Source organism: Scatophagus argus, chromosome 11, assembly GCF_020382885.2.
Source record: "Scatophagus argus isolate fScaArg1 chromosome 11, fScaArg1.pri, whole genome shotgun sequence".
Classification (NCBI taxonomy): domain Eukaryota; kingdom Metazoa; phylum Chordata; class Actinopteri; family Scatophagidae; genus Scatophagus; species Scatophagus argus.
Window position 1 is genome coordinate 2,594,743 of NC_058503.1, and position 26,580 is coordinate 2,621,322.

Consider the following 26,580-nt stretch of genomic DNA (forward strand, 5'->3'; position numbering starts at 1 on the left):
GTTTGAGAAAATAATTACATTCACATGTCCTAAGGATTATTTTAGGGACAATAAATCTTTATTTTGGTTAGTCCAATTATATTTTCATAGACATTCACATTGCAAAGTCTACCATAGTATTGACTGTTATTTTGTAAAAAGGTATTTGGGTTGATATTGTTACTTCTGTCTTTGTTGTCTCATTTCTGTGTCTTCCAAGTCAGATTCTTTTGTATTTTCCAGTAGGCTTAGTAGGAAAATCTGTCCAGTCATTTGCTTCATTCAGTTCCTATGCAGGCACAAAAGTTTCTTTCACTAATTGTCTACTTTAATTGTAAGTTCTCTTGTTTAGATTAGATATAGGTCTATTGTCCTAAACAATTTCCTTCACAGCTACATAAAGATACACACTCCCAGCAGCATGGAGATACAGACAACACATGAGATTTTCATGGCTTCATTCACACAGCGAGGCAGGTCGTTCAGGAGGGTCAGAACTCCTGCTGAAGTGAACTCATCTTCAGTTTAAAGACCAGATGGAAGTAATGTGAAGTGGGTGTGACCTCTGCCACCTGCTACTGTGAGTGTGAGGAGTGTGATGGTTCTGTGGCTCATGTCCCGTGCTGGAACTCACCTCAGGACATTTAGGTACTTGAATTTTACACGTTTTATGCAACTATGCATACTTCTTCAAAATTCAGCTTTGCATTTTTTCTCCCTTCCTGTTCAGTGAAAATGACTACTTTTTACTTTTCATATTTAAAGTATATTTTCCTGATAATACTTGCAGAGTATTAAGTAGGGTTTGAATGCAGTATTTTCACAGTGTTGTATTGGTTAACGTGAAAGAGGGATGGAGAACAGTATGGCAAGCTAGGTTCAAGTAGGTTATACGAGTTTGTTTTGTTGTCCTCGTTAAGGATTTAGTTTGTTTAAGGCACAAAAGCAAACACACAGAAAAATATGACGGTTTTGGGTTTATAAAGGAAAATGGGGGACATGGGGACAGGTGTCGGCAGGGAACAGCCAGGTGAGAGACACACATACAGAAAGACAAACAGGGGAGGTGGAGATGTGAGAGACATGGGAGAGAACAGGGAAAGGCAAGGAAAAGCTGCAGTCACAGCTGGAGTCGTGACAGTGCCATGACTCAGCACAATCAAACTGCTTTCCATGAGCAGATGACATCAGTCATGCGCTGATCATGAACGTCACTGCTGCTCTATTTTGATCACTAACTAACATAGTTCAGATGAAGATACAGTCCATTTATCAAAGAAAAACTGATTACAAGTAGGGCAACAGGGGTCAGTTGATAAAACAACGGTTTCTCAAATGTGAGGGTTTGATTTACATCATTATAGAGCAGATATCAATGGGATTTGGATTGTTGAATGGAAAAAAACAAGACATGTGAAGGCATCCCATTGGACTTTAGAAAACTGGCATGGACATTTTGCACAAAAAAATGTAATGAATAATAACAAAATAATGTTTAGTCACAGGTCTAATCTCAAACTGAAGTGCCAATGCATTATTCATTTCCTCAGTTTCATGTCTTTTATTGAATTAACTTCTGTTAATTACTTAGCGCTCATACTCTACTACGTGCTTTATTTTTATTCTATTTCGTCTAATTCTTTTTTAGTCCTCTTTTTTTGTGTGTTGTGTTTAATATTCTTTCTTACTGCCTTTGTTGTCTTATCTAAAGCACTTTGAATTGCCTTGTTGTTATTATGTGTGGTATTATGTTAAAGGTGTTTAACACTGTGGGTCCAGGGTCGGAGTACTGTTTACTTATAAGGTAAAGTGGGCGGGCCTGAGGGTGACGTCTTAGGGTCAAAGGTAATTTTGTACGTCGGCGTGGTGGTTTGGCGCCAGCGATTTCGCGGGGTAACAGCACAAGGAAAAGCGCAACAGGACAAGGAAGCTAGAATATCGAACAGGAAAACAGCAGTGCAGCGTTACAAACATCACGAATGAAGCGGACGGCCGCTGTTTGCGGGCTTTAATGGTGTGTCTGTGTCATCTCTGCTGCTTGCATTTCGTCCTGAACTCCGAGGTGAGCAGTATGCAGTGGATACTGTGTATGTGTTGGGTCAGACCAGCAGGTGTAAATATGTCTTCGTTAGGGTCGTTTATTTGCTTGTCGTTGAGTCTAAGTGACCCCCCTGGCAGGTAGAACCCGGGAATGAGGCAGTGTCACCGCGGTGTTTGCAGCCATGTAGTCCTTTTGTGTGAGCATGACACTTTGCTAGCCACAGACTCAGTCTGCTAGCGCTGCTAACTTGTGAAAGCTAGTTAACGTTAGCGGGCTTGCTTGTTGTTTCTCCGCATGTTCAGCAAGATGCATCAGTTACTTATTCACTGTGTGGTTACATATCTGGAATTATGTCGAGTATGTTCAATAAGTTTTCAAGTGTTATTTACGGCAGACTTGTTGTGGTTGCTCCGAGTGTCCGAGAGGAGGCTGCTAAACGGGACTGCTGGCCTCTGGTAGCACTCATCAAAACACAGCGATCACATCAGTGTCTTCTTAAGAGACTTTGTTTGAAGTGGCAGCTAACAGCTCCTGCCGTGCATGCAAACACATTTTAAATAATCATAACTTTGTCTTTCTTTGTCTCATGTTTACAGCTCTGGATACAGTGGAGGGTGAACGCAGCTTTACATAAATCTTTCTGAGGTATGTCCCAGCTTATTCATTATATCAGCTCTCTGAGGTCGCCATGCTAAATGTCTTTATTAATTGAGGAAAGCCTATCCTGCTAAAATGCCAAAATCATGTTGAATTGCCAAATCTAGGCCCCACACATCAGTGTTTACACTAGGACTGCACCGGTCCAGAGCCACACTGTGCCTGTGGACCAGTGCCACAGTACCAGTGGTGAGTTTCTTTTGAATGACCCCGGAATGCACTTGAGGTGTGCTTTTCATAGAACGTCTTACTGAACTCGTGTAAGTCACGTTCGACCACTGCTCGTCCACGCTGATGGCAACCAACACAGCTGCTCAGATGAGCCGGTCCGTGCCCCCCCCCCCCAAATCCTGATTGTTCATTAGGAGACTAAAGACAAAATCCATGGCTAATCAGTGCAACCTGAATTTTCCAACATGGATCCTGTGGTCCCTTTCCACAACTCCAACCCTGCTCTGTGTGTGTCTTGTTTGAAGGCCTTGAGGAGGTGAGTAATAATGATGGCGACGGCAGGGCCTCCAAGCAGCTCCAGCTTCCTTCCCCTGCTAGAGTCTCTGGAGGACAGTGCTGCTGGACAGTCTGAGCAGACAGATGCCTACCTCACCATTGCCAAGTATGTAATGCATCCTCTGGATGTGCCAGATAGTGTTGTCTTGACTAGAGTATGAGTAAGAAAATTGTTTTTCTTTTTCCTTTCCAGTCGACTCAGTGGAGAGGAAGGCCGACAGTTCCTCCCTGCAGTTGAAAAGCACTTTTCTCGGTTGGGTAAAGTCACTTTGGTGAGTCTTGTCCATCTGTAATACATGTAAAGCTGGAGGACCCTCTAACACTCCCATGTTTCAATTAGATAAATGGATAACTTTATTAATCCTCAGAGGGAAATCAGGTTGTCATAGCATCTCACATTTGTGTGTTAGATAATGAAATGAAAAGGATAAGGTACTTACAATTAAGATAAAGTACTAAAATAAGTTTAAAAGGCCGATAGGAAACTAGTCTGGTTCAATGCTCATGGATCTGGCATGAGCGGAGGCATTGTAGAGTCTGATGGCACTGGACAGGAATGATTTCCTGTGTCGTTCCTTTAAGCAGCAGGGTTGAATGAGCCTGTTGCTGAAGCTGCTCTTACGCTTGTCCAGGGTTTTCTGGAGGGGACGAGAGGCGTTACCAGCAGTTTTGCCAGCATTCTGTCCCTGACCCCCCTCCTCTGTGGTTACAAGCTCAGAGCCAATCACAAATTTGGACTTTTTTGATGAGTTTGTTCTGTCTCTTGGCATCCTGTTCTTTGATGCCTGCACCCCAACACACCACAGCAAAGAAGATGGTGCTCACAACAGAGTGATAGAGCATCCGTAGCATCCTGTTGCATACGTTGAAGTACCTGAGCCTCCTCAGGATGTAGAGCCGACTCGTGCCCTCCTTGTAGACAGCGTCTGCGTTTGTGGACCACTCTAGTTTACTGTCCATTTGAACGACTACCTCTTTATCTATTATGCCTAATTCTGTTCTTGTCTTGTTTCCAGGCTCATATAACCAGTCCCAATGCAGAACTGAGCCAAGCTGCCTTGCAAGCTTTAGGGTTTTGTCTGTATCATTCTCGCCTTGTCTCTGGAGTGCCTGGTACTTTAATTTTACTTATTTTATACAGCATAGTCATCATTTCAGGTTGCAAGGATTAAACTCTGTGGGAATGTTACTGGTACTGACAGTGACTCTCTTTTGTTTGTTATCCAGAAACCTTTGCAGCAGAAATACTATCAGCACTTTGCTCCCTGGTGGTGAAGGCCACAGATAAGAACACCTGCACCAGAGCGTTATGGGTTATCTCCAAACAGAGCTTTCCTCCAGATGTGGTAGCCAAAAAAGTGAGCATCAGCAGAGTTTAAATACAGGGCAATACAAATGAAAAAGGAGTGCGTGGGTGTCACAATGCTGATGTATTGATCCATGTGCCTTCACTCACTCAGGTGCCATCTATACTGGGCACACTGGAGAGTGTGTGGAACAGAGAGGACATCCAGTCTGTGGTAATGGAACATGAGGCCTTGAATGTGGTCATCAGGTAAAAGAACAGGACATGCTAATGTTTTATTGGATAGGAATATTTGTTTTGCCATCCCATGTGTCATTTGTTTATTGAGAGCTTTACTTTTAGAGATTGAGAGCTGTAATTGTTTTTCAGCGATGTTGATGGATCATTCTGCCTCTTCTGTGCACATGCATTTAGGGTTTTTTTTTTCCCACTCACATTTACACTTACACACCAGGTGTAAGTTAGCCTAACCCTTGACACAATAAGGCTGATTCCTGGACAGGCTTCATCATCATCAGTGAAGTCTTTACTCACATTACAGCAGTACAATAAAATCATTGACTGCACAGAGCAGCTTCATATAATACAGAGAGAGAAGCAAGTTACTGTGTTGCATGAACCTGGCAGCGGTCACATTTATCTTGTCTTCAAGTGGTGACTTACTAAAAACAACAGAGACAACGAGCAAGGGGAAAAAAAGAATTTGTTTCTTCATAGAATCTCAAAATAAAGGAATAAATGGTAAAGTAAAATAGACTTTTTGCCAGGTAGGGATTCATTTCTGTACAATTATTGGTTGAGTTTTTGTTCAGTGTCTGTTTTGAGATGACTAGATATTGTCAGTGAGTTTGGTAATGATTGCAAGTTCCAGGTCTGAAGTTTTGGTTGACTAAATATAGTATTGAGCCAACACAACCGATAGCTTTGTCCTCTTGTTAAAGGTTCACACTGTCATTTAAAAAACCTTCTTTGGTAACAGCCTGAAGCAGCATCCAGTCTTTTACAAGCTACAAAGCTGAGTTTATTTCTTTATGATATAAAGATCATACAATATTATATAGACTAGTGGGATAGCACTAAACTCCAGCCCGACTTGTTTCATCCACTACCTTTTATAACTACTGTACATGTGTAATTTGGTGTGATCCTACTCTGGTTTTCTCAGGATGCTGGAGCAAGTGCCGACTCAGATGGGTGATGGAGCAGTGCGGTGGGCAAAGCTTGTCATCCCACTGGTGGTCCACTCTGCATCCAAGGTACGTCTACGGGCCGCAGCAGCCATGGAATTGGGCATGCCGCTTCTCTTGGAAAAACAGATGGAGGTGGCTGCCATCATTGAACCCATGATGTCCTCAGTGAGTATCTGTGCTTCTCTAATTCAGTCTTGATATTTGCATTTCAGATTTTGTGCGGTTAAATATTTAAATTTGATGATATTGATAATGACGTGAATATTCCAGATGCATGACTCATGTGCAGGGCAAGAATTATCAGTAAGTCACTGATGTGAATTTGTTTGTCTTCACAGAAACTGATCCCAGAGCTCCAGAAGCTTTTCATGTCCAAGAATGAAACCAACGTCCTGAAGCTTTGGCCCTTGTTTGTGAAACTGCTTGGGAAGGTAAAGTGTGTATAATGATCCGTCTCAGAAATATTAATAGAGTGAATGTAGAGAAAAGGCCCCATGGGACGCATGGACATTAATGAATGCATCCCATGGTACGTATTTTATTTTACTATTTGTTTATGTAGGGCTTTTAAGATGTAAATATTAAGCTGTTAAATGCATATAACCTGAGCCCACTAATCAATTAATTGATTAATTGCTGCAATTCTGAGAGCAAATTCTTACCCTTAATGATGGAGCACAGCGGTTTGCTTGAGAAAACCAAATCTTAGTTTTAGACTGACTGCAAGTCTGAAAGTTCTCAGATGTCTGTACATGCAAAGACATTATTTTCAGCTGGTCACATGAAACAGATGAAAATATATCTCCTTCACAGTTGCTGCACAGGGGAGGTCCCTTCATCAACTCTCTGCTGCATCTTGAGGAACTTGGTTTCCGCAGCTCCTCTCCTACCATCAAGAAGATTGCCTTTATTGCCTGGAAGAGCCTCATAGATAATTTTGCCCTAAATCCAGGTGAGCCCCCACCCCCCAACTTATCCTCTTTTTGAGCCCTTGGGGTGTTTTCACAACTGCAGATCAATTTATTTCAGACCAGCTGAACAGTTTTAGCACTCATCATCATCCTACATCATCAGTGATTGGTTTGCTTTCACACTACTGACAAATTGTTCCAGAGTCTGCTTGATAGCAGACAGAGACCCAGCTATTCAAACCTGATGCAAAGCAAACAACTGAGCTCAAAAATTTCTTTGACAGCTTTCATACTACCCAATCAAACCATACTAACTTAGCAAAAGGACATGATTTTTTTAACTGAAATAAACAGGTTAGGTGTGACAGCACCTTTAGATTTAGACACACTCAGAGTTGATGCCTGTGTTCTAATTTCATACATGTCTCTCCTAAAGACATCCTGTGCAGTGCCAAACGTATGAAGCTCCTGATGCAGCCCCTCATGTCCATCAATGTCAGGACAGAAGCCCTGCTGCTCACCAAGGTGGAGGTCTGGTGGTACCTGGTGGTCCAACTCGGGCCCAACCTGTCATCCAACTTTGATCAGGTTAGACATGTCCTTCTTTCTCCCTCAACTACTGTAACACTTGATTGGCACTCTGAAGCCCTCTGTACTTCAAGGAGATTCTGCTTCCATAGAGACGAGTGTCCTCTTTGTTTATATTACATTGATCTTAAGCCCTTCAATGGTCTCTCTCCTAAGACCTCTGTGAATCCAGCAGATGGCCTATTGAGGATATATGAGGTGTATATGTTGGTTATAATGTACTGTGGGCTGAGTGAACAGTATTTGTCTCTCTCCAGGTTTCTGTTCCTTTGCTGCAGTGCACCATTGGTTCTGACTCCTCCTCCGTCCCAGGCACCCCTTCAAGAACTACCAGTCAAAATGGTGCTGCTACACCTTCCACTCCCAAGACCGGTGTGTTTAAACCCCCACTGCCCTCCACCTAGGCCTATCAAACTCTTACAGTAATTTATGCACTAGTCCAGCTAACATGAAGTCTGAATTTGCATCAGGGTGGGCAGACACACTGATAGAAAGGGTTTCTTTTTTTTTTATTTATTTATTTTTTTTTAAACCTATTTCAGGCACTCCAGCCTTCAGCAACCCAGCCAATACGTCTCGGATGAGCCTGAACTCCAGTGTCCAGGTGCCCACCACCTTCTCCTCCATCCAGCTGCTGGGCCTGGAGATGTTGCTTCACTACTTTCTAGGACCAGAGATTATTGCTTTAGCAGCAAAGAACAAACTCATCTTGAGTCTTGGTGAGAGTCACAGCCACACATTATCTGCTTGTACATGATGAAGCATCCACATTATAGATTCTGTAGCTTGTTTGCAGCAACATCCAAGTGAGTGTTGTGCGGACTTGTAATGAATCTTTCCATCCGTCATGAGATACATTAGGAGTCTGGACAGACTTGGATGTAACCTAAACATTACTCTTCCAGAGCCCTTGAACCACCCACTCCTTTCTGGAGCTTCGTCTTTCTCTAAACATGCCGCTGTCCTCACCTCCAACATCAGAGACGGGTTCATCAACATTGGCAAAGATGCTCCAGGTAAACGTCAACTTTATGGAATGGAGCTGCTTAAAATTCATCACTGACTCTTTTCAGCTATGAAAGTGTGTATATCAGAATCAGAATCAGAATTCTTTATTTGTCACATGTGGATGTGCATCCACAGTGAAATGAAATATTTTCTCTGCAGTCACTGTTCAGAGTGCTGTCAAGACAAAACTTCCAGATAAACTGAAGGAGGTTGTGCTTGCATAAATGCTGAGTTCACAAGTATGTAAACGTGTTGGGAGCAAGTGCATCATTTTAAGTGACTTATAGAAATACTCAAAAGTACCCTGGTTGTTGTTGTTTTTCTGCAGTTTGTTTCTTAGCAGGTATTCAGAGCATAAACAGTGTAGGGGGATGTGTTAGTGGGATATGCTGTATAAGGTTAGTGTGAGACAGCGAAATACAGTCCAGGAAGTCCTGTTTGAGTAACACATTAATATGCTGAAAGCCTCAGATGTCAAAACACTGCACAGCGGTTTGTAATACTCCCAGGCTGAAGTTTGAGTCTGGACAGTTATCACTGCAGCAATTGTTGCATCTTAAGTCATGATGATTGTGAGGTCAGCAGTGTGATAAACAAGATGCTCTTGCATGTATTTGGCCAAGACTGCACCATATCAGATGACGCCACATTGCATTTAAGTTCACTTTAATTTTGTGTTTTGTTTTTTTTTTTTCCCCTTTTTCTCCTCCCATTGATTTGGGATAAGGGGTTAGAGGAACTAAGTTGGGGTCTGATGGACCAGGGACAGTAAAATTTTATGCATGGAAAGCAGTGGTGATCTGACAGTCTTGACAGAAGCTGAAATGTCTGCCCGAGTGTGTTAGTTCCCAGTTACTGAAGTGTGCATTCTGATTTCCTCGCTTAGCAGGTCAAACCCAAGTGAACCTTCTCTTGAGTAAATGTAACCGTCTTCTTCTCTTTTTCTCCTGCAGAATCTCTTTTGGCTGTCATATGGACAAGCCTTGTCCGGTTTGTTAACTCAACTATAGAGTCTGGTGAGTCCTCTTCACTGACACTAAGTCTGAACTGTTTACGTCTGATTATGGAGAGCACTCCCAAGCAAATGTCTGTGAATATTCCACTCATTTGTTCCAACTTTCTGTCGAGTCTTATCTATTCTGCTCTCCAGGTCAGTTGTTGAAACACATTTATTGACAAGGTGATGTCATAATTCATTGACCAGTTAGATGCTAAAGATATTTGCAGGGTACTTGTATGTTAATTACCAAAATAAGACATGTTGCAGTGCAGAAGTGACAAAACAACACGTCTACTTTCAAATGCCAGCTGTAAATTGAAGGGACAAATGAGATTCTACATAATGAATGTCATTCTCGCTGATTTATATTATTGTCTTTAATAGATAGCCATTTGAACTGTCATTGTGGCTGCTGCTCAGCAGGGTGGGCTCTGAAGTGTTGGTTCTCGCCTTGCAGCTCCACATAGAGCACTCTGATTGGGTCTGGGCTCTATCATTGGGGGTGGAGGACTGGTGAGACCTCATCCTCACCTCCTGCCCAACTCACTCCCACTGTCATCAGTTTAAGTCTGAGTGTTCAGAGCCTTGCGGTCTGGACTGCTGTGAAGAGAAAAAACGCTGAGGGGTCTGTCCCCAATGATGACTCTCTTAAATCAGACACATTTCCTGCTCTCAAACAAAGCTTCAAGAAAATAAGTCATTCTTCAAGAATGTGTTTGTGGTTGGCATTGTTTTTGAGATGAATGTCATCCCTGACTGTCAGCAGGCAGTAAGAAGGATCGTCACGGCTGTGAAGTTCTGACTGTGATGCTTCAGGCTCTGCAGAGCATCGTCACCTCAGAAGCTGTGCCTGCAGACAAAGTCCTGGTAAGACACATCATCAACCCTTCATGACATGTCATGTCCTTTTTTGTTTGTGTTGATACATGATGTCTGGGTCTGGGGTGTTTTTTTTTTGTTATTTTTTAACCATGTGAACACTGTATGTGGTCAGACATCAGATACATGTTACTACACATTGCCAGGGAGATAGTATTTAGTCTTACAGTCTTTAGGGCATCACTTAAGTTTTGTAAAACAATTATGTTGTTTAGCATCTTTTTAACTAAAACTATTTTCCTTATAGAAATAGATATTTAGTTAGTTTCATGTGTTTTTAGCTTTCAGTGACACTTATTTCAGCCTCTTTGACTGACAATAAAACCGTGATTTGAATGCTGTGTTGCAGTTTTTACGAGTTGTTGGGGTTAAAATGGCTAACATCCAAATATCCGCTAAATGTTTTACCTCAGATGCTGTTTGAGGCCACAGTGAAAGGTATTCCTCAGAGAGTTCTTGGCTCTGCCTCCTATCAAGTGGGCAAGATGGATGTGCTGAATGTGAGTGCTTGCTGGCACACTGTTTCACATATACTCGCAATCAGTCGTGATGGAAATGCTCATAAAGAGGATTGGTTAAACTTTTTTGTCTCTTTCCTCAGGGAACACCGGCTCTGTACCTTATTCTTCTGCTCTACAACAGCAGTATGCTCTCAGCTTACATTGAGGACGAGAGGTAGTTTCCATATTTTTTATAATATTTAAGTTTTAACTTTCAATAAGTGTCTGTTTGATCTCTGCTCACATTTGTATTTAAGTGATTAAAGTGTTTTCAGTAACGGTTTGGCATCCTCTGGCAAGACAAATAAAAAGTGCAGGATCAGTTTGAATTAATCCAATTTGTAAGCTTTTTCTGGTTTTTTTTTTTTTTTTTTTTTTTTTTTCTTGACCCAGCACTGAGAAAATTACCAAGTTAATCCTTTTTTTACAAAAAAATTGTATTCATAAAAGTAGGATGTACTGTGTATATTTACTTTGTCTAATAAAAAGAGTCTTTCTTATTGTCTTTTACCTGCAGGTTTTATCAGTGCCTTGAAACGTTGGTGAGCTGCGGTTTGTCAGGCCCCACGTCCTCTCTGGCGTTCGGGGAGGCGGTGCTGGCGGCCATCGGGCGCAGTGCTGCATCTCTGCAGAACAAGGAGCAGCTGTGGAGGATGTGGAGCGTGGTGGTCAGCCCGCTTACTGACACCATCACACAGGTAGGAAGCATGTTGGGTATGACTTTAGAATTGAATAATCCAAAAATGTAGCAGGAAAACACCATAAAGCATCACAGACACTTCTGATTAAATTTAGTCAGAAATTTTAAAAACTACCCGTGTAGAAATAAATGGGATATTGTTATGATTTTGTCATCTAATTATTCAAAATTCTGTAATCAAAGAAGAAGAATGTAATGGCAGATGTGGCCAGCTTATTTCAACAGGGGAAAATAGGAACAAAAATCAACGCTTTTTTTTTTTTTAAACAACACTCATGAGCAGTTGTTGGTTTCTGAGTTTACAGAACGAAGTCTCTGTCTCGGCCAAACTCTGACTTAGAGAGCATTTAGAAATGAGTCGCCTTTACCAACCAGTGTGAAAGATAACCCTGTGATATTTACTCACAAAATGAAAAATCTGCCTGTGTTTATCACTTAATTTTGGACCCCAGTTGTCAACCCAGACAGAAAGCACAGTGAGTGGAGTGGCTGTTAAACAACATCTTATAGTTTTAACTTAATTCTGGTGACTGCTTTTCATTTATTTTTAAAATAATTGATCTCTTCTCTAATGAGAAGTGATTCTAATGAAGAACTTCTGCTTAACTTAAGGCAGAAATGACATTAAGAATCATAGAAGTGATCACAGGTACTTACAATGAAGGAGTTAATGAGGCTCCAACAGAGCACCAGATGAATTTCATCTCACATGAGCTACATTTTCAATCTCTACTTTTTTTTTTTTTTCCCCAGTCTAATGAAGTTAACCAAGGTGACGCTCTGGAGCACAACTTCAGTGCTACGCATTCTGCCTTGTTGTTCCCCATTACACACCTACTACATGGTGCACCACTACAGCAGGTTGGTTTTATTAGTTATTATAAGATTTTATTTTATTTGTATGACCATCATACTTTTAACCGCTGTTTGCCCATAAAGCCGCCCCACTTGTCCGTAACACTGTCTCCACTTTGACCGAAGGCTCTGACTGACTGATCCCTGTGTTGTTCAGGCAACCCAGAAGTCAATGCTGTCCATGTGGTCCAAGCTGTACAAAGTGTTTGCTCGCTGCTCTGCCCTTGTGGTCACGGCTGAGGAGAACATCTGCTGCGAGGAGCTCTGTGCAAAGATGATGGCTGCAGTAGACAGGGAGGCACTGATGGTGAGGAGAGCATTGAGAAATGAATTGAGATTTTTCATCAGAAAACGATGTAGAAGAAAATAAAATATAGTTGCAAGGAGAAATAAACCAATTCAATATACGTCTGACGGTCTCATCCTCATTAAGGACTGAGGTTTTCAAAGTAATTAATGATGGTCACTTCTGTGTCATCATCAGAAAAAATGTTCCCACAATTGAAACTGCACCTGCAGGTTAAAGGAACGTTTCACCACAAAATCAAAAATACAGGCTAGATAACTTAGCTAGCTAACGTTAGGATGTCGCTAACACCCTACCCTGTCACGAGCATGTGCTCCCCCTTCATCAGTAGATTCACCTTTCCTTCTCTGCAGTGATGCGCTGTAATTCAGCATAAAGAAAATAGTTCTAATAGCACTATGAGTAAGAGAAAAAAAATATGTTTTCGGTTTTGGGTTGAGCTGTCCCTTTAAGGTCCTGTTTTTGTTTGAATTAAACAAAAGACCAAATGAACAGCCTGGTGAAAGTATTTGCTTATATTTGTTTGGAAAACAAGCCTGGACATATTGATGCTGTCTGGTCCTCCAGGTTCCTTCAACATTAAACGCTGTTGCCAGTATCCTCCAAGTCATGGTCGAGTGTGTGGACTTCTCACCGTACACTCCTCAGTTTCAGCAAAAGCTGAAGTGTAAGAGAACTTGCATTACTCTTATTTCAGTTTTAAGATTAAGAAAGTTAGAAAGAGAATTCACATTTTCTACTTTCGTTTCTTTCAGCTCCTCGCACTCCAGTGAACTGGATGAAAAAGAGAAATAAGGTTCTGGGGAATCTGTCCACCTTCCAGTCCCTGATGGTACAGTGTCTAGAGGTTTATTTGAAGGACTCTGAGGCTTCCTCTGAAGCCACAGGATTGGCCTTGGTTTCCATCCTGTCTGTCCTCTTCACTAACCTCACTCTTGCCAACACTGTCACGGAAGCTCTGACTTCTCTTATTCAACTGCTTATTCTTTTCTACAAACAAACAGCCAACGAACCGCCAAAATTCTCCTCGCAGCTTGTGGGAAAGGTGGGTTCTTTGTCAGATGGGTGTGCAGTTTTAAGTGTTTTTACTTTTAACAACTTACAAAGTAATGATTTGCTTTTTCCCTTCCACTCTGTGCAGTTGGAGAAGCTTCTCAGCGAGGTTTTTGCCTGCCTGCAGACCTGCACTGCTATGGCATACGACGATGAACTCCTGGCGCTGCTCTCTCCTCTGCTTTGTGTGCTGTTCCCTCACAAACACAAGCAGCTCCGCACCTCAGCCACCCAGTTCTGGAATTCCACCTTCGCCAACTCAGTCAGCCTCACTTACCCTGATGAGATCAGGTGAAAATCTTCAAGTTTAATGTTACGTTCACATTTTGGGCCAGAGGAAAAAGGCCAAACGTACGTTCATTTTGATAGTGTTGACTACACCTTAAGCATTTTGATTACAATTGAATCAGGTGAAACGAGAGAATAAGCTTTTGTTGTCTGTTTTTCTGCACGTTGAGCTTTATGTCTTTTCGTGATGTTAACGTATTACTATAATTGGAATGCAACAAGCCAAAAGTGTTTATACAGTCAGTTAAGTCCAATCATTATCACTTTTACCAGTGTTGCCATTTTCTTCACACAGACCAATATTGAGCCAAGTGAAGCAAAAGACCCCAATCATTCTTCCTGGCTTTGAGGTTGTCAGTGTTCCTGATGAGCTCAGTGGACAGTATTCAGTGAGTTGCAATGAGCTCTTGTGACTGTAGCTATATTTATTGCCCTCTCTGTTTTTGTTAATATTTGTGGCTGATCTTGTTTGTTTTTTCAGAGTGAAAGCTCCGAGTTGGAGACGAAGCTCAGTGGGATGCCTTTATCATCTGTGGGGAAGAGGGACTCATTGCTGGGAAAGGCTACTGACCTGAAGGACAAGAGCTCCACTAAAACCTCCAAGCCGGTTTCTGTAAGTTTAGACCATTCCATTAGAGATGTGTCATGTTGTTCGTACTATTAACAGCATCAGACACAATGGTGATATTTGAAAATTTACACCACAGTACTGCTAATGACAGTATCAAATGTGATTGAAAGACTGAATTGCCCACACAGTGCCTGAAGATGGTAGGAGGAGGGACAACAGGGCTCTGTCTGCTTAGTTAAAATGTTTTCTATGATGCAAGTGTGTAGAAGAAGTTTTTGACAAGTGCGAATTAGTAGTGCTAATTCAATGAAAAGTGGGAACAAAGTGGTCGGTGGCCTAGTGGCCTCTCATGTTCAGACATCATTTCCTCTCATCTGTCTACTGCTTCTTAAAAAGAAAAATGAAACTTGAAGTGTATACCTGAAGTCACAGCTAATGGGATTTCACTCATCAGTGACAGATTTTAAATGACATAAGAGAGAGATATTAAGAGAAGACATGCAAGGACCAGGTAACAGCTACACTATATAGACAAAAGTACTGGGACACACATTATTGAATTCAGATGTGGTATGGGGCTGTCAGGGGTTGGAGTGGGTCCCTTACTTCCAGTGAAGAGAAACCTTAATACTTTCAACTTTGTGGCAACAGTCTGGGTAAGGTCCTTTTCTATTCCAGCATGGCATTTACCCCAGTGCACAAAGCAAGGCCCATAATGACGTGGCTGGATGAGAAAAGAGGAATCTTGTGGAAAGGCTTCCCAGAAGAGTGAAAGTGTGTGTGAAGTGTTTATAGCTGTAAAGTTGTCTGTATTTAGAATGCAATGTCATAAAGTCCCTGTTGGTGTAATGGTCAGGTGGCCCAGTACGTTTGTCTATATAGTGTACTATATGTTCTGTGTGGACTCATTTGAGGGTTTTTGCTTTTTAATTGCTCATTATCCCGCCATTGTGCAACTGGTTTCCATTGCGTTTGATTCTTCAGACAAAGCTGGACTTTGGCTCTCCCAAGCCTCCTCGCAGAGAGGCTTTGGAGGAAGAGGCCTCCATTGACTTTGTCTTCATTCCTCCTGAGACAAAGGAGCGAGTTCTGACGGAGCACCAGAAGGAGGTGAAGAGGACTAAAAGGTCAGAGTTGCCCTCTTCTCTGTTTGCACAATACATTTTGTATATGTCAGTGTTGTGTAGAACTAATGTTTTCTTTGGCACAGGGTTGACATCCCTGCCATGTACAACAACCTTGATGCTTCTCTGGATACAACGGTTTTCACACAGTACACACAGACCCAAGAAGACTCTTTGTAAGTTCTGAGCGTCTGCTATCAGAATCCAGATAAAACTCTGCTCTCTCATTTAAATAAAAATCATTCTTATGATAAAACCTTTTTATTCACAGGGACAAGCTGCCAGCTGAACAAGTTGACAAGGTTACTGAAGAGACTCCTGACAAGGTAACAAAACACATCCTCATAAGGAGCACACATGCACAAAAAAACTGCAGTTGTAGCTGTATGTTCTGATTAACAGTGTATGTGTTGCAAGTGGGTGACCAAAGAGACAGTGCTACAGTATTTGCTGCAGTGACATTACTGCAGTTGGTAATGTTTAAAATTATTGAAGGTAGCCACTCACTCAACATAATTTAAAAGACAATATAGCCTATAGGAACATGTACTCTGTATCTTATGTTTTTCTTAGCTTTGAGGGATTTGGGTCAGCCCTAGTTAAAACAGAAATAAATGTCATTATTTTATTTTTTAGATTCATCAATTGACTACCGTATTTTCACGACGAAAAGGCGCACCGTACGAAAAGGCGCAGTCTCAGTTATGTGTGCAATTATTGTATTTAACACACAGATAAGGCGCACCTGAAGATAGGGCGCGGGTTTTATATACACGTTTTATATACCGTACACGTCCGCCCCTGTGTGTATTCATATACTACGTACGCCCGCCTGACAACACACACGTGCATATTTAAAAATAGATCGGGAGCAAAACTGAGTTTGGTTGTGCTTTATTTAAGTATTAATTACAACACTAAAACAAGCACATTACCGGTAACAGTCACTCAAACCCATTGAAGTCCTCATCCTCTGTGTCGGAATTGAACAGCTGCGCTAAATCACACATGGCAGGTTCACGTTCCTCACTGTCAGAGTCAGAGTCCGTGCCGTGCGGCTCCCCAGAAATGATGCCGGCTTTAGCAAAAGCTCGAACAACAGTGCCAGCAGACACGTTAGCCCAAGCAGCTACAATCCAGTCACAAACTGTGGCGTAACTCGCCCGGCGCTGCCTTCCAGTCTTTGTGAAACTGTGGTCTCCTTCGGTCATCCACCGCTCCCACGCCGCTCGCAGCCTCACTTTGAACGGCCGGTTCACGCCGATGTCCAGCGGTTGGAGTTCCTTCGTCAGACCTCCCGGAATCACAGCAAGCGTAGCGTTCATCTGCTTCACTTGCTTTTTGACGTCGGCGGTGAGATGGGCACGCATGGAATCACAAACCAGCAGCGATTGTGATGTGTGGAAAAAACCACCCGGTCTCCGTACGTACACCTGCCTCAGCCAATCCTTCATCATTTCCTCGTCCATCCAGCCCTTTTCGTTTGCCTTAATAATGACGCCTGCTGGAAACGTCTCTTTAGGCAAAGTCTTTCTCTTAAAAATCACCATCGGCGGCAGTTTCTGTCCGTTGGCATGGCAGCCGAGCACAACGGTAAACGAAGCCTTTTCGTACCCCGTTGTGCGTATCGCTACCGTGCTGGTTCCCTTCCTTTCCACCGTGTGACTCACCGGGATGTCGAACGTCAGCGGCACCTCGTCCATGTTGGTGATGTGGCTCGGCTGGATGTTTTTGTCGGCGATGTGTCTGCTGCAGAAAGAGCGGAAGTTCGCCAGCTTCTCACAATAATCCGCCGGACGCTGCTGCGCTACCGTCGTCCTGCTCCGGATGGAGAAAAGGCACCGCTTCATGAACCGGAAGCACCAAGACGGACCTCCGTGGAAATGTTGAATTTTCATTTCCTCCGCTAACTTTACTGCTCTAAGCCGAATGGTGACCGTCGAAACGCTCCTCCCACCCGCTCTTTGCTCGACGATCCATTGCTCCAGTCTTTCCTCCAGCTCTGGCCACCTTGCCTTGTGTCCGCGGAAACTCAGCTGCGTTTTTTTCACCTGTCGCAGCTCGTTCTCCAGCTTCCTCCACTTGCGAACCATTGATTCGTTAATTTTATATTCTCTGGCGGCGGCTCGATTCCCGTGTTCCTCGGCGTAGCTGATAGCCTTCAGCTTAAACTGAGCTTCGTAAGCGTGTCTCTTTGCCATTTTCAGGGTTGTTAAGACAGCAATGTTCTGCATAAAGCACATACCTGTTCTTTTATACACAAATCACGCACCCATGTTCTCTATCACGTCCGCAGCATCATGGTTCTCACCTACGTCCGCACACAGATAGGGCGCTCTGGACGATAGGGCGCGCTGCACATTTTGAAAAAAATCTAAGACGTTTATATGCGCCTTATAGTCGTGAAAATACGGTACATGATGTAATTTGAGAGGCCAGTGAACTTTGCATTTTATACATTTGTATTTAATGTCTTTCAGGTTCCTCCGGAAGATGTGGAAAATGACAAAGATACTGAAGTTCTAACAAAAGAGACTCAAGACTATGCTAGCCCAGAAGCAGTAGAAAACATGAGAGAAAACCAAGAGCATGAAAAGGTGATCCCTGAGTTGGCAGATGTTTCTATGGAGGACGATGCCAGGAGTGACGACAGAACAGACGACTTGGACATACAGACTAAAGAAGGCGCAAGTCCCAACAACTCTGGCTCTTCAGATTTGATCTCAGGGACTCCTCAGAAACCAAACAGTCGTCGCCAGTCCTTTATCACTCTGGAAAAGTATGCTGAAGGAAAATCTGTCAGCCCAAACATTTCATCCACATTCACAGGTCCCCTCGTAAAGACCTCCAGTAGCCAAGAACACTCTAAAAACAACAAAACCTATTCTTCTCCGGCTTCCCAGACTTCCGCTGGTCCAAGCTCTCAGGATTCCCAGTCCACTCAGACCAGAAAAATTAACTCCCAGCGTCCTGTGGAAAATACCCCTGAGTCTCCTCTAAGGCCAAAAGACTCTGGGACAAAATGTGAGCCAGTAAGGCTCACTGAGAGAATGTCCAGTGACACAACAGAGGACGAAGATTTTATCCCAGACACCCAGGGTAAAGTGGAGGGAAAAGAGAGTACAAAAGTGGCTTCCACATTAGAGGAAATGAAACCACAAACCCAGGAAGAGGAATCTGAACTGATGGATGATTCTCAATCCTCTGAGACCCAGACTTCTCCAGGTGAACCCAGACGTTCTGGACGACATAGAGTCAGACCTCAGCTGCCTGGAGAGAACCATGAAGAACGGGAAGAGAAATACAAGCAATTTAGACGGAGACGTTCTGGAGAGGAACCTCAGAGTGATTCTTCACAGTCAAACAGTACAGTACAAAGCATAAGAAAAACAAGAAGTAAGCAGGCTGCTGAGGAGGACAGTGGCAGGGACCGATTACGTACAAGGACTCAGAGGGACACGGTTGAGTCAAGCCAAAGCAACTCTCAGGGAAGAGTTCACAAGAAGATCAGACTGTACAGCAATTCAGAGGACTTGCTCAGTAAACCTGAACCTAAAAGGAGGAGCACCAGAGAGCGCGAGTCCAGCCAAACTGACTCGCAGTCAGAAACACAGTCTGATTACGGAAGCCAGTCGCAAGGTAGGTACAGAAAGCGGAGCAAATCTCTGGACACCAAGGAAGAGGGTGGAATGAAGAACAAGGTTTTGCATGATAAAGAATCCAGCCAGAATGCCACAATTGAGCCCTTAGAACAGACCGAAAAGGATGATAATAAACCAAAGAAAGATTCTCAAAGCATCACTCCTTCCCCTCAAACTAGTAGCAAATCCCAGGAGACTGAGCTTGTAGAACGACTGGAAAGGGACAAGCCAAAGGAAGAGTCTCAAATCGTCGCTTCCTCTCCTCAAACTGGTGGTGCCTCTGAAGAGTGTGCGCTTACCGAAAAGACCAAGAAGGTTAAAGATTCTAAGATGGTCACTTCTCCAACTAATGACAAATCCCAAGATAGAACAAGCCCAACAAGCAAGTTGGTGAATGAATCGGAGGTCAAAGACAAACTCAAGACAAAAGTAGACACAGATAACCTCACTCCAGAGGACTCTCAAGCGATCACACTCTCACCTTCTGATAGCCAGTCTCTGCGTAGATCCAGAAGAAGCAAGGCATCATCTGAGACAGCTGAGTCTGAAGATAAAGGTGAAACTAAGTTTTCCTCAGGAAGACAGAGTAGGTCCAATTCCCAGGCAGCATTGTCAGCCGTCAGCCAAGCAGAGGCCACAGTTGGAGGTAGGACTAGAAGGAGCAAGGTACAAGGGGAGCTATCAAAGTCAAGTCCTTGTTCAACTCCAGAGAGTTCTCAGTCATTAGATGCTGCAGGATCAACAGAGTCCTCCCAAGGCAGGGGCAGATACTCAAGACGAAGATCTTCTCAAGTGTCATCAACCGGTACTGAGTTCTCGGAGTCTGAATCCTTGGAGGCTAGAGAAAATTCCCCTTTGCCCCAGAAGAGAGGGAGGAAACGTCGGACATCTCTACTAAGTCCTCTCACCCTTGAATCTAAAGATGGCAAAATTAATAACAATACAGTGAAGAATGATTCTAACACTTTACAAAAGGCAGATGTACAAAGCATTGAAGCTAAAACTGCCACCAGTTTAGAGGATTCCCAGAAAACCCAAGATTTGCAGGGTTCTGAATCATTGCAGGTGACATGTAAAATTGAAGAGCAAAGCGACAAAGCATCGACTGAGGCAGAGGCTGATGTTGTTGTAGAGAAAACTGACCCAGAAAACACAAACATGAGCAAATCAGTCAGTGCATCACCTCTCATGGAGCAGGAAGGACAAAAGGACTCCAACGTTGATAATACCTCTTTACAAGAAAGTGACACTGGGGACTTGCAATCTGCTGAAATGCTTGGGATCATTACTGAACAGACTCAGGAGAAGTCGCACTGTGACTCATCTTTGTCATCTGCTGTGGATAACCTGCTGCTGCCTGATGAGGCACGAGAGAAACTGCAGACCTCACAGTCTTCAGAGGAGAAAGATGAAGTCCCTGAGCCTGCTAACGTTGTTCAAAAAAAACAAAATGATGATTCAGATTCAAACTGCCAAGAACATCCAGTTGCTCCTAAGGAGGACACAGTTGAAGAGAGTCACAGTACATCTTTTGAACAAAACCAGATGGATTGTCAAAATATCATAGATGATGATTTTTCAAAGGAGGAGGAAGTGTTTGCCGTCCAAGACAGCAAATCACCAAACCAGCACACAGAGGCTAGTGATGATGTCACACCTTTACAAGAGGGAGATGAAGATGACAAAAACCACACTGCAAAGTGTCAAGAGGAAGAGGAAACTCAAACCACCAAAAGTGAAAACAATTTGGAGGCTTCTTTGCCTGATGTGTGCAATGCTTCAGGGTTACCAGAATCAACAAGCAAAGATGTTGTCCAGGGTTCTCCGGTGAAGCAGAAGGACCTGGAGGCTGTAATGGTGCCAGATGTCGGCCAAAGCCCCAGCAGCGGCAGAACCAGAGGAACCTGGTCTCCTTCAGCCTCCCCATCAACCAGTATTCTTAAGAAGGGCCAGAAGAGACCTCTAGAGGATGAGATGCCCTCACCTCTTGTCAAAGTAAGTGACAAGTGAAATGTACCTTTATTTGTTTGTAATGTCGATGTGGACGAAAGTCGTTTTATTTTCTCCTTTCAACTTTGCAGTCCAGGCGTGTGTCTTTTGCTGATCCCATCCAACAGCAGGAAACTGCAGATGACATTGATCGCCGCAGCCCTGCAATCAGAACCAGCTCCCCTAGAAGATCCAAAATCACCAGTATCCCACAGCCTAAGGTATGAATGAAGCCATATTTACCATATTCCACATACTTTTTCTTCGAATTATCTGCTTTGAGCTAACATGATGCCCATCTGCTACTTGCTCTAGTTTGTCACTACTCCAACAAAGGGCTTGCTGATCCTGAGTCCCAGAAATCTGCACAGTCCAGGGTACAAGAGCTCCAAGAAATGCCTGGTATGCAAACAAATGAGAAAACATCATCATTATTATCGGAATTGGCCCAAGAAATCAAACAAGCTGATGCAGTCAGCCCACACAAAGAATGGTTTTTTTTGTCACGCATCCAGCAGACACTGAGCAACATTATAATTCATTTGGAGACGTTTGATGAGTCCAACATTCACTTTCCTTGTAGCTCTGGTTTGGCTTCAGCCAGCATGTGTTGGAAATGTCTGACTCTTTAGCTGATGAAGATGTTTGACTTTCTTAATCAGCTCAATCACCAAAGTGCTGGGCAGGTGGCTTGATTGGTTATTGGCGGAGCTAGCGGTGTGGTTCTGGGGTTGGCAGTGTCTTGTCTGTCAGTTTACCACTTCAGTCCAGACTCGGTCATTCAATATTTGATAGATGTTTCCTGGAGAATTTTTCCATTAACAGATCAGGCTTTCTGTATGTCCAAGACTTTGGTTTATGACCAAATACCTGCAAAACTAATGGCATTCCAACCAATTTACACACTAAACGAATGTTATAAATATTATACCTGCTAAACATCAACATGCAACCATTATCATACCTGAAAGCACCACCGTGCTTTAGTACAGTCTGACAGAACTCGTAGTATGGCCCAATCCTAATGTGCTGCTTTGCAGTAATGCTGGATTTAAAATAATCCATGCAAAAATAAAAACAAAAAAAACTGTGAATGGCACCTCAAAGTCAGACTCACAATGAAAGGTTAAAATAAAATAAGGGAAAAAAATTAGAATTGAAGCAGCAGAATCAGAGTTGGCCACTCAGACTTCCTGTGGATGAACTTGACTGGTCCACACAGAGTTCTGACCTCAAACACCTTTGAAGTGAACTGGAATGGAGACTGTGAACCAGGCTTTTTCGTCCAACATTCGGACCTGACCTCACAAATGCTCTGCTGCATGACTGGACAAAACTTCCCACAGAAACACAGCAAAATCTTGTGGAAAGCCTTCATAGAAGAGTGGAGGCTGTTATAGCTGCAGTGCTGTCTATGTATTTAGAATGCAATGTCATTAAAGTCCCTGTCAGTGTAATGGTCAGGTGGCCCAATACTTTTGTCTGTATGGTATACACAAGTGTGCACCTTAGTGCACTTTCCCATTTAATGTGTTGTAAGGTCCAAATTATGAGTGGGTTGCTATAAACCTTCATAGAGCTGCAGAAGTTGGATGATGTAGTCATCATTGAAAGCAACACCCTTCACTGTATACATTTTCATTTAATTCAATTTTAACATAAAAATATTGATCAAATGGTACCCAAACTAAAATGATTTAAAGCTGCACCAGAGGCTATTAGTCCTAATGGTAGCTGCAACCCTTTTCCCCAAGATTTCTGAAATGAGCCAAGAGCCACGAGCCGTCTCCAGAGACTGCATCTACCCTGCCCTGGTTGGCTGCTCTACACCTGTAGAAGCTGTGCTGCCTCAGATCTCCTCCAACATGTGGTGGGTACAGTACAGGGTCCATACAGAAGGACAGATGTTTTATATTTGGTCAAAGAGTTTTCCTTTTTGATTCTCTGTCACCAGCTGAATGGTCAGTTTCTCCTCATAGGTCTCGTGGTTTTGGGCAACTTGTTCGAGCCAGAAACATCAAAACGGTGGGCGATCTTAGTGCTCTAACCCCCAGTGAAATCAAGACTCTGCCAATTCGCTCCCCAAAGATCTCCAATGTCAAGAAGGCACTGAAATGCTATGAACAACAGGTATGCCTGAGATCATGCATCACAAACCCAAACTTTTCAAAAACGATGAAATTCCTTTCTTGACATCTGAACAATTCTCTTCTAGCGTAAAGGACGAGGTGGTGATGAGTTGAAAAGTTTTGACGAAACGGAGATGATAACCTCTGAACTGGAGGAGGCAAGTGCTCCTCAAAACCAGGATGAGGAGGATAAGACGTCAGGCGAGACACTAGGTGTGTACAAACCAATAAAATTTCTACACCGCCACTTGTATGCTGTGTCTCAAAATGTGGAATTTATTATTACAAAAGTTGTGGGCACATCTGGGCTTTTGTTTTAGACCGAATACATTTTTTGACATGAAAGGTAAAATACACTTACGAACCAATTGGCTTAGCATAAATAACCGAAACAGTTAGCCTTGCTCAGCCCACAGGTCCCAAAATTGGTCTGCCTACAAAGCTAATTAACACGTTTCATCTCCTTTGTGGCTTTCTCAGGAATCTGTATTAGAAATAGACCAAATAGACCAATAAATCAAACCTCAGTTGGCTAACTCAGACAGGTATCTGGCATTTTGAGCTGACTTTCACTGGCACTAATGCAGGTGAATGTCACTTCTGACATAATTCACCTCCTACCAGTCATGGTCTGAAATCTACAGCATAATCCAAAGTATTTTTCATTTTAATTATTTAAGAAAAATTCCATCTCAAATTCAGACGGTAAGATTAGTGTGAAATGTTCATTTAGCCTTTTTGTTCCACCTATAATTGTTAAATTGCTTTAATTTGTCAGTTGCATTTTTTTAAATAATTGGCATTATATCTAGATATGTTGGCATCTGCCATTTAAAAAATACTCATATTTGTTGACTGCAAAACACAAACTGTAGTTGTATGGTGGGTTACGTGCAAGACTTTTTTTTTTTTTGGCTGGAATCCTGTAGCTTCCTGCAGTCATAGCTGGTTGCCTGGCAACTGGTCCTAGCCAAGTAGTCAGACACAGAAAGATGTTACACCTTGCTTTTTGTCCACATTAAATGCTTGTAGGCACATTTTGCGTCCTTGGACAGAGACAAGCCAGCTGTTTCCCCCTGATTTCAGTCTTTGTGCTAAGCTAAACTTTTTTTTTTGCTTCATATTTACTGCATGGCCTAAAAGTTGCACTGATCCTATATTCCACTCTTCATAAATGTGACAAACTTTTCCTTTAAGTATGTAAACATCATCTTTCCATTTGCAGCAACAGAGCTGGTGGACGATCCTGTTCCTGCAGATGAGAGGCCGGAGCAAGATGCCTCTGGGAGTCAGGCAGCTGTCACGCTGCCTGCAGAGCAGGGATGTGTAGGGCAGCTGCACCCCGAGGGACTGCTGTCAGAGGTGGATGCCCTGACCTGCAGGATGACGCCAGTAGAACTGAGTTACTGCTCACCACAGCAGCTTGTTGAGATGCATGAGCAGTTAGGTGGCCTGATGAGGCGCGTGGTGGTCGAGCTGCAGGCACGCCTCTGTCAGACTGATGACAAACCCTGAAGAGACCTCAGCTTAAAATGTAAACGCATAAAAAGACTAACTTTCATGGAATCTGGAAGAAAGGATACTAAATTTCTGAGTTTTTGTGGATAGAAGCGTTAAATGAACAGATTTTACAACAGAAGATTTTATGGTTTTAACTGAAAATTCCTGGGCCTCATCTTAAATTCAGTTTTTCTGTTTTTTTTTTTTTTTTAATGTTAGCAGCAGCTTTTCTCATTTTTAGCTTGAGCTGTTGTGTAGTTTATGATTCTAAGAAACGCTCAAAGGGAAGCATGGTCACACGTTTTAAGCTGTGCCAAATGAAGAAAATGACTTTTAATTGCCGTAATCTTGACATGAGTGTTTTTCCCCCGACTGTCCTCTGTAGACTTTGCAGTAAAGGACTGGTGTAAGGCTACCATTGCATGCAGATGAAAAATCAGTTTTTCCATCTTTGTAAATATATTTTAAACTGTTTACAAATCAACTCATCTGTCCTTTTGTACATTTTGTAGGATTTCCTGGTTTGTAAACCTGTCATTTAAAGTCTTGTAGATGATAATAGACAGTCTGCACTTCTGTTTTTATTTGTGGTTTTAAATACTTCAATAAATGATGGAACTGATCACTTCTTATGCACAGTTACATTCCTCAGCTTTTGTTTGCTCCTACCTGATGTAAAGCAAGGCTTTGTGCACATAAGGTGAGCACCCATACCACTAGTCTTGGGGAAGAAACAACAACAAGTGTGGTTTTCATGTTTTGTTTTGTTTTGTTTGTTTTTGTTTTTTTTGGGGGGGGGGGGGTACATTTATGAATCATGTTTAATGGATATTGATACACCAATATAATGCATCAATTGGTTTTGTATTTTAAGGACAAGTGTTGATTGTTATGCTGTACAAGTGGCATGTTATAGAATTGGCCGTGGAGCTCAGCAATGCAGCTGTTTTAACTTGGTTTCTTAAATCCTCCTGAAAAGCTGCTGTAGACTGACTTGACAACAGGAGTGGACTCACAGGGGCAGGGATGAGAAAAATGAAAAGGCCGCCACTGTGCGTAAAGTGGTGAGGAATTTTTAGTCCGTTGAGTGATTTTGTTTTTTTTATTGTGCTACTCAGATGTCAAGCAGACATTATCTAGCATATGCGGCAGGCTAGACAGCATCGCATCACATTTTATCCACTGCAAGAGCCACCTGGAGTACACTTTCAGCACATTGTCTTACATACTGAGCCACCAATTTATCTTATTTTATCTGTCAGAAGCACAAATGTGTTTTAAAAACAAAACACTTGAAAATGTACATTTTTGTCTTGGATAAACATTTAATAGGCACTGACATAGACTTCACATGTTACAAATGTGCAATTTTGGCCACTACAGCACTTCTTGTTCTTTTGAATATAAAAATGTATTTAAAAATATATCTGGAGGTATTATAAAACTTCAGCAGTCTCAAGGCAGATCAAGTGAGTTTCTTCCAAAGTTAGTCTAGCAAGAAAAAAAAATTTCCTCTGGCTTCCTGGACTGTATGTACATTTGATTTGGGTAAAACAAACGATGTGGTTTTCATAATCTGGGTCGGATATAAGAGAAATCTGGAAAAACAGCTCAGTGTTTTGTTCAGTCACGAATATAGTGCCAATTTGAGAGTAGTTTGTTGTAACTGCTTGCCAAATTTAATATCCCCTCCACGTGTATTAATGCATACAAAAATGACATCTCAAAGTATTTTACTGCTTTTATCATCTGAAGTGTGTATCTTTGAACAGTTTCCTAATTTAATGCAGAAAACACAAACTGGCACTTTCTACCTCACTGTGAGCGTTCTCTGAATCAGTTACAGAAATAAATTAA

General features: G+C 42.5%; 1 protein-coding gene across 2 annotated transcripts; it reads left to right on the forward strand.

Moving 5' to 3' along the window:
• The first annotated feature begins 1,817 nt into the window (after positions 1-1,817).
• rif1 (replication timing regulatory factor 1) lies at positions 1,818-25,345 on the forward strand. 2 transcript variants are annotated; one of them, XM_046404046.1, is made up of 36 exons: positions 1,818-2,041; positions 2,617-2,665; positions 3,154-3,290; positions 3,378-3,456; positions 4,201-4,297; positions 4,412-4,542; positions 4,645-4,739; positions 5,656-5,845; positions 6,019-6,111; positions 6,494-6,632; positions 7,028-7,179; positions 7,437-7,551; positions 7,722-7,898; positions 8,085-8,195; positions 9,141-9,203; positions 9,951-10,054; positions 10,480-10,566; positions 10,668-10,741; positions 11,084-11,264; positions 12,020-12,127; positions 12,279-12,428; positions 12,996-13,095; positions 13,184-13,473; positions 13,570-13,772; positions 14,065-14,158; positions 14,251-14,382; positions 15,325-15,467; positions 15,551-15,640; positions 15,736-15,790; positions 17,945-21,100; positions 21,187-21,315; positions 21,410-21,496; positions 22,849-22,964; positions 23,074-23,224; positions 23,310-23,436; positions 24,449-25,345. In XM_046404046.1, exons 3-36 carry the CDS (start codon positions 3,175-3,177, stop codon positions 24,736-24,738), a joined length of 7,425 nt encoding a protein of 2,474 aa, XP_046260002.1. In that variant the 5' UTR covers positions 1,818-2,041; positions 2,617-2,665; positions 3,154-3,174; the 3' UTR covers positions 24,739-25,345. The 2 variants fall into 2 exon arrangements, with proteins under 2 accessions (XP_046260002.1, XP_046260003.1); XM_046404047.1 differs by having other exon boundaries at positions 9,954-10,054.
• The last annotated feature ends 1,235 nt before the right edge of the window (positions 25,346-26,580 follow it).